The sequence below is a fragment of the Scyliorhinus canicula genome, chromosome 6 (genome assembly GCF_902713615.1).
Source record: "Scyliorhinus canicula chromosome 6, sScyCan1.1, whole genome shotgun sequence".
Lineage (NCBI taxonomy): Eukaryota > Metazoa > Chordata > Chondrichthyes > Carcharhiniformes > Scyliorhinidae > Scyliorhinus > Scyliorhinus canicula.
This window is the reverse complement of record NC_052151.1, coordinates 201,267,304-201,278,275: the sequence shown is the minus strand read 5'-3', so window position 1 is coordinate 201,278,275 and position 10,972 is coordinate 201,267,304. Positions and strand designations below refer to the sequence as shown.

Below are 10,972 nucleotides of genomic sequence, written 5' to 3'. Positions count from 1 at the left end.
TGAATGATCCCCCTTCTCCGGAGATCGAGATCCTGCCCTTCGTTCTGTACTCCGTTTTTCTGGGTCAATGCAGCCCCAACAAAGCAGCCCCACTTGATTATCCCGACACCCACCCCCGATGCACAGTAGCAGCCGTGTATACCGTCTACAAGATGCACTGCAGGAACTCACCAAGGCTCCTCAGACAGCACCTTCCAAACCCACGACCTCTACCATCTAGGACAAGAACAGCAGATACCCGGGAACCCCACCACCTACAATACCATAAGATATGGGTGCAGAGTTAAGCCACACAGTCCATAGAATCTGCTCCGCCATGGAATCATGGCTGACATTTTTCTCATCCCCATTCTCCTGCCTTCTCCCCATAACCCGAATAATCGAGAACCTCTCTACCTCGGTCTTAAAGACACAATTGCTTCACAGCTCCAGGGTCCCAGGTTCGATTCCAGCTTGGGTCACTGTCTGTGCGGAGTCTGCACATCCTCCCCGTGTGTGCGTGGGTTTCCTCCGGGTGCTCTGGTTTCCTCCCACAGTCCAAAGATGTGCAGGTTAGGTGGATTGGCCATGCTAAATTGCCCAGAGTGTCGGGTGGGGTTACTGGGTTAGGGTGGAGGGGTTGGCCTCGGGTAGGCTGCTCTTTCCAAGAGCTGTTGCAGGCTCGATGGGCCGAGTGGCCTCCTTCTGCACTGTAAATGCTATGCAGTCACTCACCACCCTGACTTGGAAATATATCGCCGTTGCTTCACTGTCACGAGGGAAACATCCTGGAACTCCCTCCCTAACAGCACAATGGGGTTACCTACACCGTAGGGACTGCAGCGGTTCAAGAAGGGCAGCTCAGCACCACTTTCTCCAGGGGCCGTTTGGGATGGGCAATAAATGCTGGCCTAGCCAGGAAAAGAAGCTCCCCCCCCCAGGTTTGTTACACCGGAAGACAAAGTGATCATTAATCCCATGGCTGTGGGCAGTGGGGTTGGTGGGAAGAGAGCAGCGAAGGTGGCCAACACCATGGGTGAAGTTAAGGGATCAGGACAATCATTAATATTGAGAGAAAGGGGCCAAAACTTTCTAAAGCATGGGTTAGCCCTCAGCTGGAATACTAGGTCCAATTCTGGGGCCCTGTAATTCAGGAAGGAGGTGGAGAGGCCTCGGAGAGGGTGGGCAGGAGGATTTAGCGGAACGCTCTGGGGATGTGGGCAGCCGATGCAGAGAGTCTGGGATTGTTCTCCTGCGAGTTGAGAAAGTTCAGATGGAGTAAAGAAGGAGGAAGTGTTCCCAGTGACAGGAGGGTGGGGAACCAGAGGGACACAGATTGAAGAGAATCAGTAAAAGAAGCAGAGGGGGAGATGAGGATGAGGAGAAATGTTTTTACAGAGTTGTGATCTGGAAGGTTCTGTCTGAAAAGGGCGGTGGGAGCAGATTCAATAGGAACTTCCAGAAAGGGGGAATGGGAGAAATACCGGGGGGATGACTAATTGAATCAGTCACAAAGAGCTAGCACAGACACAACAGGCTGAATGGCCTGTTCCTCTCTATCATTTTCTACAATGAAGGCCCAGTGCATTCGGGTGAAAGCAATTGGAGGCCTGCACTGAGGGAGTGCTGGAGTGAGGGGTCAGGTTGGGTTGAGTGGGCCAGCACACTGGCTGGGGAAGGAAATCAGAAAGGCGGGCAAGAATCCTCACTCACAGTCACACAAGTTTAATCATCAGGTTAACAACTGAAACACAACTTAAAGAACTTAAGAAAACGCACCGGAGCCTTCAGAGCCCAGGAGAAATACAACACCCCCCCCCCCCCCCGATCAAATAGCCACAAAAATGGAAAACCCTCTAGTCACGCTCCTCCAAGAGCTGGCGAATGAAGGGGGGGCCTGCACTGGGTGCTTCCCAGAGGCACCATTACCCCCACCAACAACCTCCTCCTCCTCGTCGTCACAGCAACCTAGGACACCAGGACTCCCGTGCCCCCGGCTCGGGTCCGAGACTCGCCCTCCCGCGCCGCCTTCTCGTCCTCGTTCATCAGCCGAATGTTGTACTTCTCCCGGTACTCGTTCAGCTCACGGCCTTTACTCTGCATCTGAGCATTCAGGTTTTCGATGAGCTTCACCAGCTTGGAGGGGCCGAGGGAAAGAAAAAGAGACAAGGTGAGAAGGGAGACATTGAGAAGAATGAACTTTCATTTATACAACACGCTAAAGGCCTCAGTATTTGTTTAAAAACAGAAAATACCAGACGGTTGCAGAAGGTCTGAAGCATCTGTGGAGAGAAAAGGGAGCTAAAGTTGAGTCTGGACGACTTTAGAGCCATCCAGCCTCGAAACGTCAACTTCCTTCTCTCTCTCCACAGAGGCTGTCAGACCTGCTGCGAAAGTCCAGGATTTTCTGTTTCGTTTCAGATTCCAGCCTCCGCTGTAATTTACCGTTATCAGTATTTGTTTGCACTGGAGTGCTGCAGTAGAGCGCTCCAGTTGGAGTTTGGTGACTTAAGGGAATTTAATTTTTTTTTAAATAAACATTTTATTGAGGTATTTTTGGTATAGTAACAACAAAATAAACATGAACCATAAACATAGTGCAAAAGCCATTTACCTCCCGTACAGGTCCCTCCCTTATTGACCCCCTACTCTAATCGAAACTACCCCCCCCCCGCCCAGCTGACGATTAATTTTCCGCGAAGAAGTTGACGAACGGTTGCCACCTCCGGGTGAACCCTAACAGTGACTCTCTCAAGGCGAACTTGATTTTCTCCAAACAGAGAAAGCTAGCCATGTCCGATAGCCAGGTCTCCGACTTCGGGGGCTTTGAGCTAATAGTATCTGTCTCCGGGCTACCAGGGAAGCAAAGGCCAGACCGTCTGCCTCTTTCTCCTCCTGGATTCCCGGCCCTTCCGACACCCCAGAAATCGCCACTTCTGGACTCAGTGCCACCCTTGTTTTTAACACCGTGGACAGGACGTCCGCAAACCCCTGCCAAAATCCCCTAAGCTTTGCACATGTCCAGAACTTGTGGACATGGGTCACTGGTCCTCCCACACCTGTCTTCCACCCCAAAGAATCTGGTCATCCGAGCCACTGTCACGTGAGCCCGGTGAACGACCTTAAATTGTATCAGGCTGAGCCTGGCACATGTTACGGATGCGTTGACTCTACTCAACGCGTCCGCCCATGGACCATCCTCTATCTCACCTCCCACTTGGAGTTCAGCTCCCCGGTCTGCAACTCCTCAGATAGAGCTGGCAGTGCAGGTGAGGTGTTGTGGCTGTGGTAGGTGGGAGTTTCTAGATCCCATTGTATGTCATGGCAACCACATCTGCACGGTGGCGCAGTGGTTAGCACTGCTGCCGCACGGCACCGAGGTCCCAGGTTCGATCCCGGCTCTGGGTCACTGTCCGTGTGGATTTGCACATTAGAACATAGAACAGTATAGCACAGAACAGGCCCTTCGGCCCTCGATGTTGTGCCGAGCAATGATCACCCTACTTAAACCCACGTAACCCGTATACCCGTAACCCAACAATCCCCCCATTAACCTTACACTACGGGCAATTTAGCATGGCCAATCCACCTAACCCACACATCTTTGGACTGTGGGAGGAAACCGGAGCACCCGGAGGAAACCCACGCACACACAGGGAGGACATGCAGACTCCACACAGACAGTGACCCAGCCAGGAATCGAACCTGGGACCCTGGAGCTGTGAAGCATTGATGCTAACCACCATGCTACCGTGAGGCCCCTTCTTCCCATACATTCTTCCCATGTCTGCGTGGGTTTCGCCCCCACAACCCAAAGATGTGCAGGCTAAGTGGATTGGCCACGCTAAGTTGCTCCTTAATTGGAAAAAAAAATTGATTGGGTATTCTAAATTTTAAAAAAAAGCACTGTTGCCTCACAGCTCCAGGGTCCCAGGTTCGATTCCCGGCTTGGGTCACTGTCTGTGCGGAGTCTGCACGTTCTCCCCGTGTCTGCGTGAGTTTCCTCTCACAAGTCCCGAAAGACGTGTTGCTAGGTGAATTGGACATTCTGAATTCTCCCTGTGTACCCGAACAGGTGCCAGAATGTGGCGACTAGGGGCTTTTCACGGTAACTTCATTGCAGTGTTAATGTAAGCCTACTTGTGACAATAAAGATTATTATTGCAGAGAGTGGTTGCAGAGAGTGTCACAAGGAGGCTTACATTAACACTGCAAAGAAGTTACTGTGAGAATCCCCCAGTCGCCACATTCCGGCGCCTGTTCGGGTCACTGAGGGAGAATTCAGAATGTCCAATTCACCTAACAGCACGTCTTTCGGGACTTGTGGGAGGAAACCGGAGCACCCGGGAGGAAACCCACGCAGACAAGGGGAGAACGTGCAGACTCCGCACAGACAGTGACCCAAGCCGGGAAGAATTCGGGTCCCTTGCTACTGTGGGGCTCATGAATCAAAGCGACTAATGGAATGTTAGCTTTTATACCTCGATACCTCGCACAGACTGTGACCCAAGCTGGGAATCTAACCTGGGACGCTGGAGCTGTGAAGCGACAGTGCTAACCACTGTGCTACCGTGCCGCCCAAACTTGGCCAGTGGTCAGGGACACGAGAGTGTGACTGCGAGCGAGGCTGGCAAAGGGATCCTGAATTCAGAAATGGAGGAGCCTCAACTCTTGACGTTGCCCAACAGGCATGAGGTACGTGCTCCCTGTGTGGATGAGGTAAAGGACTGTAGGGAGGATGAGCTAGCTGACCACTGCACTGTGGTACAGGAGGCCACTCAAGCTAGGGGAGCAAAAAGACAAGTGGCAGTGGTCGGGATTCTATCATCAGCTGTACAGATAGCATCCTTTGTAAACAGGATTAAGAGTCATGCGTGGTGCGTTGCCTATCTGGTACCAAGGCAAGAGACATCTTGAACCAGCTTGAGAGAATTTCGGAGAGGGACGGGGGGTGGAACCAGTTGTTGTGGTCCAGGCTGGGACCAACTTGAGCAACAGGTCCAGTTTCGGAATTATCTGGAATTAAGAACTGAATTAAACTCAAGTGCTGCAACCTCAGAATGATTACCCGAGCCATGTGCAAATTGGCAGAAAAGGGGGGGGGTTCCATTTTGTGGGGCACTAGCATCAATATTGGGACAGAAAGGAGCTGTTCCAATGCGATGGGCTCCACCTGAACAGAAAGGAGCTGTTCCAATGCGATGGGCTCCACCTGAACCAGTCTGGGACCGTGTCCTTGTGGAAAGGCTGAAAACGGACTTCAATGAATCTGTGTGGGGAGAGGGGTCACTGATAATTTCCTCCATCAATATGTCCTGGATGCAATAAGGGGACAAGCAATATTGGATTTAGTAATGAGCCAGATTCAATTAGTAACCTATTTATGCATAAACATTTAGCAAATAGTGATCATAACACTATTTGACTTCAATGTAATATTTGAAAGTGAAAAGCACAAATCAGTTATTAGAATGTTGGATTTAGAGAACGCAGACTTTAATGAGATGGGGCAGCACAGTCACAGCATAAAACTAAAAAAAGGGCACACAAAAATGCAAAAAAAAACCCAGCACATATCCAACTGAATGCGGAGGCACGGCCGTTAGCACTGCTGCCCGAGTACCAGTGACCCCGGTTCAAATCCGACTTTGGGTAACTGTCTGAGTGGAGTTTGCACTCTCTCTCCCCGTGTCTGCGTGGGTTTCCTCCTGGTCCAAAGATATGCAGCTTTGACGGGGCTGCAGTGAAAGAGCAGGGGTGGACCTGGGTGGGGTGTTCATTGGGAGGGGTCACTGCAGACTCGATGGGTCAAACGGCCTCCTTCTGCATTGTAGGGATTCAATGAATGGGATAGGTACAAAGCCCAGTGAAGGGTCACAAAGCAGTTTATAAGAGCTATTCAAAGGGATTATGAAACTTGCAAAAAAAAAAGACATCAAAATCAATCATCAGTTTTATAGTTACAGGAAAGGTCAGCAGCACCTTTAAAGACCGAAAGTGCGGATATTGTCAGTGACCATGGGGAAATGGCGGCGTGTTGAATAATTACTTTGCCGTGGAAGAGGAGGATAGCGTGCTGGACGTCTCAAGGGCGTTAATAGCGGATTGGGGACAAGGACCAAGTAAAATTGTCGCAAGCAAAACATCTGGGCAAAATTACGGCAGGGGGATTTCAATGCCAAGTCCGAGGTTATCAATGTTTGCATCAACGAAAGGATAGATCAGGGTCCTCTCTAGATGGTACGAAGCTGAATTTAGTGGATTTCCAAAGAGACCTGGAGGGTTCAGGTGCATAGATCTTCATAATGCCATGAACAAGTGCAGATAATAATAATAATAATAATCTTTATTCAGGCCAAATTAACTTGCACATTATTTTTAAAATTACCCAATTCATTTTTTTCCTTCCAATTACAGGGCAATATAGCGTGACCAATCCACCTACCCTGCACATCTTTGGGTTGTGGGAGTGAGACTCACGCAGATATGGGGAGAATGTGCGAACTCCACACGGACAGTGTCCAGGATCGAACCCGGGTCCTCAGCGCGTGAGGCAGCAGTGCTAACCACTGCACCGTGCATTGGCTTATATTAATTCTCCAGTCGCCACACTCTGGCGCCTGTCCGATTACACCGAGAGAATTCAGAATGTCCAATTCACCTAACCGCACGCCTTTCGGGACTTGTGGGAGAAACTGGAGCACCCGGAGGAAACCCACGCAGACACGGGGAGAACGCGCAGACTCCACACAGACAGTGACCCAAGCCAGGAAGAATTCGGGTCCCTTGCTACTGCGGGGCCCATAAATCAAGGCGGCTAATGGAATGTTAGCTTTTATACCTCTATAACCGGACCGCAAGGATGCAGATGCTATGCTGCAGTTTTACAAAACTCTGGTTAGACTCCACCTGGGAGCAGATCTGGGCACCACACTACAGGCAGGATATTTCAGCCTTGGGAGGAGGGAGTGTAGCGTAGGTTTACAAGACGGACACCTGGACTTCAGGAGTTAGTTATGAGGAGCGATTATAAAAATTAGGTCTGTTTTCTCTAGAATTTAGATATTAATAGAAAAGGACAGAGTAGATAAAGAGAAAGTTTTCACTGGTTGGGAGATTCTAAAACAAGGGGCCAATATTCTAAAAAGATTATAGCCAACTAGGAGAGATATTATGAAGCGCTTCTGCAAACGAGGGCAGTAGAGGTTTGGGAATCTCTCACAATCAGCAGCTGAAGACGAGATACACAAGAATTTTGGTAAGCAACGATATTAGGTGATATGGGCCAACAGCAGGTATATGGAATTAGGCCACATATCAGCCAAGATTGTATTGAATGTATATGCACCCATCATACTGCTGGGAGGTTCAGTCACCGTTGTAACGCAGGAACCATGACAGCCAATTGTGCACAGCAAGCTCCCACCATCCGCAATAGGATAGGTACATAAAGATGGCAGTCATTGGGCCTCAGGCCTACTGTCTGATTTCCCCGCCAACTCCTTCCTGCCAAGTTATCCATCACCGTGTGAATTCAATATTCTCATCAACTGCAGTTCCATAACACACTGGGGCAGAGAATTCCAAAGATACACAGTTCTCCAGTGACAGGAAGAAAATGTTGGCACCAGCCTGAACCCTCCGGACAGCCCAGAGCTCCCTTCGCGCTGACCCTCCCGACAGCCCAGGGCTCCCTTAGCGCTGACCCTCTGCACAGCCAAGGGCTCCCATAGCGCTGACCCTCCGGACAGCCCAGGGCTCCCTTAGCGCTGACCCTCCGGACAGCCCAGAGCTCCCTTAGCGCTGACCCTCCGGACAGCCCAGGGCTCCCATGGCGCTGACCCGCCCGACAGCCCAGAGCTCCCTTAGCGCTGACCCTCCCGACAGCCCAGGGCTCCCTTAGCGCTGACCCTCCCGACAGCCCAGGGCTCCCATGGCGCTGACCCGCCCGACAGCCCAGAGCTCCCTTAGCGCTGACCCTCCCGACAGCCCAGGGCTCCCTTAGCGCTGACCCTCCCGACAGCCCAGGACTCCCCTAGCGCTGACCCTCCGGACAGCCCAGGGCTCCCTTAGCGCTGACCCTCCGGACAGCCCAGGGCTCCCTTAGCGCTGACTCCCCCCGACAGCCCAGGGCTCACATAGCGCTGACCCTCCCGACAGCCCAGGGCTCACATAGCGCTGACCCTCCCGACAGCCCGGCGCTCGCTCGGTACTGAGTTTAACGTGACGGAGGTGAAACCACGTTTCCTTTGCCAGACCCCTGCTCGCCAGGTCACGTACCTGCTGCTTGTTACCCTCGAGAGCAGGCAGGACCTCTCTCACAGTCCTTTCCACCAGTACGCCTCCAACCATCCGGTAACACTTGCGTCCGGGATCAACCTCCGTCAGGGTGTCAATCACAAGCCTGGGGCAAGGATAAGCAGAGGAGCATGATTTAAAAATCAAACAACACTGGTATCGTAGAAGACCACAGCAGATGGCTATTCAGCCCATTCAAGCTCTACGACAGGGCAACCTAATTAATCCACCCCCTCCTCCCAACTCCCTCGAGTATTTAGCTGGAGGGAATCCCGGGGTGGGGGGAAAATTTCAGAGGATGGCGTACTTTCTTGGAATGAACCAGATGGGTTAACGACTAACAAGGGGGGGGGGGTGGGGATATACGCCACTAATTGCGGACTGCTGAACTCCAACAATTCCCAATTGCTCTGCCCTGAATTCCTCCTTGATATTGCTGAAAAGTAGAGACTCGTTGCTGAAGGTTTTAGACTGACTCTCGTCAGGACAAACACAAGAATTCCAAATTTAAAACCACCACCACCATTTATACTGCAGAACAGTTCGCCGATTAGATGGCAAGACAGCTAATGCAAGGCGCTGAGGAAAACAACGGGACACAGAACTGTAGATTCCCCAAGATTCCGGGAAGTTCAACACACACGGCTTGAATATGTTCCTCTTGTTTGCAGACAGCGATCCCTGCGTGTCAATGGATGTCACTTCCAGCATGTGCAAATGAGCCACATCATGCACATCACCAATTGGTCGTCAGCGTAGCTCTTAACACACTCAGGATTGCTCAGCAACTGCTCCCAATTGCAGAACCACATCCAACGGCAGACATTTTGTTGTGGGGTTTTTGCGTAGACAACCAAAGCTGTTTGACCCAACGCACAGACTATGTGCTTAGCAGCACACCGGCACGGTAACAACATTGAGACGTGGCAGAATTATGTGGTCAGCACAAGGTCTTTTTCGATTGGCAGCAGAATCCGGTTAGTGGGAAACACCACTCACGTGCCACTATATGCAGCTTGAAAAGGCAGGCTTAACCGCAGTTCCCAGTTAGTGAGAAACAGCACCTGCGTAAGCACGACATGGTGGCAGCGTGAAACTGCTGGCTTAGCCTCTCGTCCAAACTTTATAAATGCTTTTATCTTTCCAGATAATTGGAGTTATGCTGGCCACTGAACTGTAACCAATCAGTTTGTCGAATGTCGATGTACCATTTGTCAATGTTCTCTGCTGATTATTCTTTTGTCTACTATGTACGCTCCCTCGGCACAGAAACATACTTTCCACTGCACTTCGGTACATGTGACAATAAGTATCAATCAATAACTCATCAGGTCTGAAACTGGCAGCCTTCAGCTGTGCAGAACTGGTCATTAATAAACTAGGACGTAATGGGAACATGGCTAACAGTACCCTACACATGCGCTGGCCCCGTCAGCCCCGACTAACAATTTTCAAGTCTTGCATTTTTCTTTAGTTACTCAGGGGGCTTCAGAAGCCTCTAACTGCTTCAGCCATGGCAATTTCTCCGCAAAGTCAACATGCGAACAAAACTAGCACTCACCCGGATTACCCCACTCTACATAGGACAGGAATCCCCCAGTGACCCGCTGCACTGGGAGGGGAATCCCCCAGTGACCCGCTGCACTGGGAGGGGAATCCCCCAGTGACCCGCTGCACTGGGAGAGGAATCCCCCAGTGACCCACTGCACTGGGAGAGGAATCCCCCAGTGACCCACTGCACTGGGAGAGGAATCCCCCAGTGACCCACTGCACTGGGAGAGGAATCCCCCAGTGGCCCACTGCACTGGGAGAGGAATCCCCCAGTGACCCACTGCACTGGGAGAGGAATCCCCCAGTGACCCCTGCACTGGGAGAGGAATCCCCCAGTGACCCACTGCACTGGGAGAGGAATCCCCCCAGTGACCCACTGCACTGGGAGAGGAATCCCCCCAGTGACCCACTGCACTGGGAGAGGAATCCCCCCAGTGACCCACTGCACTGGGAGAGGAATCCCCCAGTGACCCACTGCACTGTGGAGGAGGAATCCCCCAGTGACCCACTGCACTGGGAGAGGAACCCCCCAGTGACCCACTGCACTGGGAGAGGAACCCCCCAGTGACCCACTGCACTGGGAGAGGAACCCCCCAGTGACCCACTGCACTGGGAGAGGAACCCCCCAGTGACCCACTGCACTGGCAGAGGAACCCCCCAGTGACCCACTGCACTGGGAGAGGAATCCCCCAGTGACCCACTGCACTGGGAGAGGAATCCCCCAGTGACCCACTGCACTGGGAGAGGAATCCCCCAGTGACCCACTGCACTGGGAGAGGAATCCCCCAGTGACCCACTGCACTGGGAGAGGAATCCCCCAGTGACCCACTGCACTGGGAGAGGAATCCCCCAGTGACCCACTGCACTGGGAGAGGAATCCCCCAGTGACCCACTGCACTGGGAGAGGAATCCCCCAGTGACCCACTGCACTGGGACAGGAATCGCCAGTGACCCACTGCACTGGGACAGGAATCCCCCAGTGACCCACTGCACTGGGACAGGAATCGCCCAGTGACCCACTGCACTGGGAGAGGAATCCCCCAGTGACCCACTGCACTGGGAGAGGAATCCCCCAGTGACCCACTGCACTGGGAGAGGAATCCCCCAGTGACCCACTGCACTGGGAGAGGAATCCCCCATGCCC

The 10,972-nt window shown here is 52.2% G+C and overlaps 1 protein-coding gene across 1 annotated transcript; it reads right to left on the bottom strand.

The window, feature by feature from the left end:
- Positions 1 to 1,683: 1,683 nt before the first annotated feature.
- Positions 1,684 to 8,463, bottom strand: pfdn2 (prefoldin subunit 2; the record flags this gene model as incomplete). The annotated part of the gene is made up of 2 exons (XM_038800799.1): positions 1,684 to 2,115; positions 8,260 to 8,463. Coding segments are annotated over 2 exons (372 nt in total), but the record flags the coding sequence as incomplete, so codon positions are not given.
- Between the last annotated feature and the right edge of the window lie 2,509 nt (positions 8,464 to 10,972).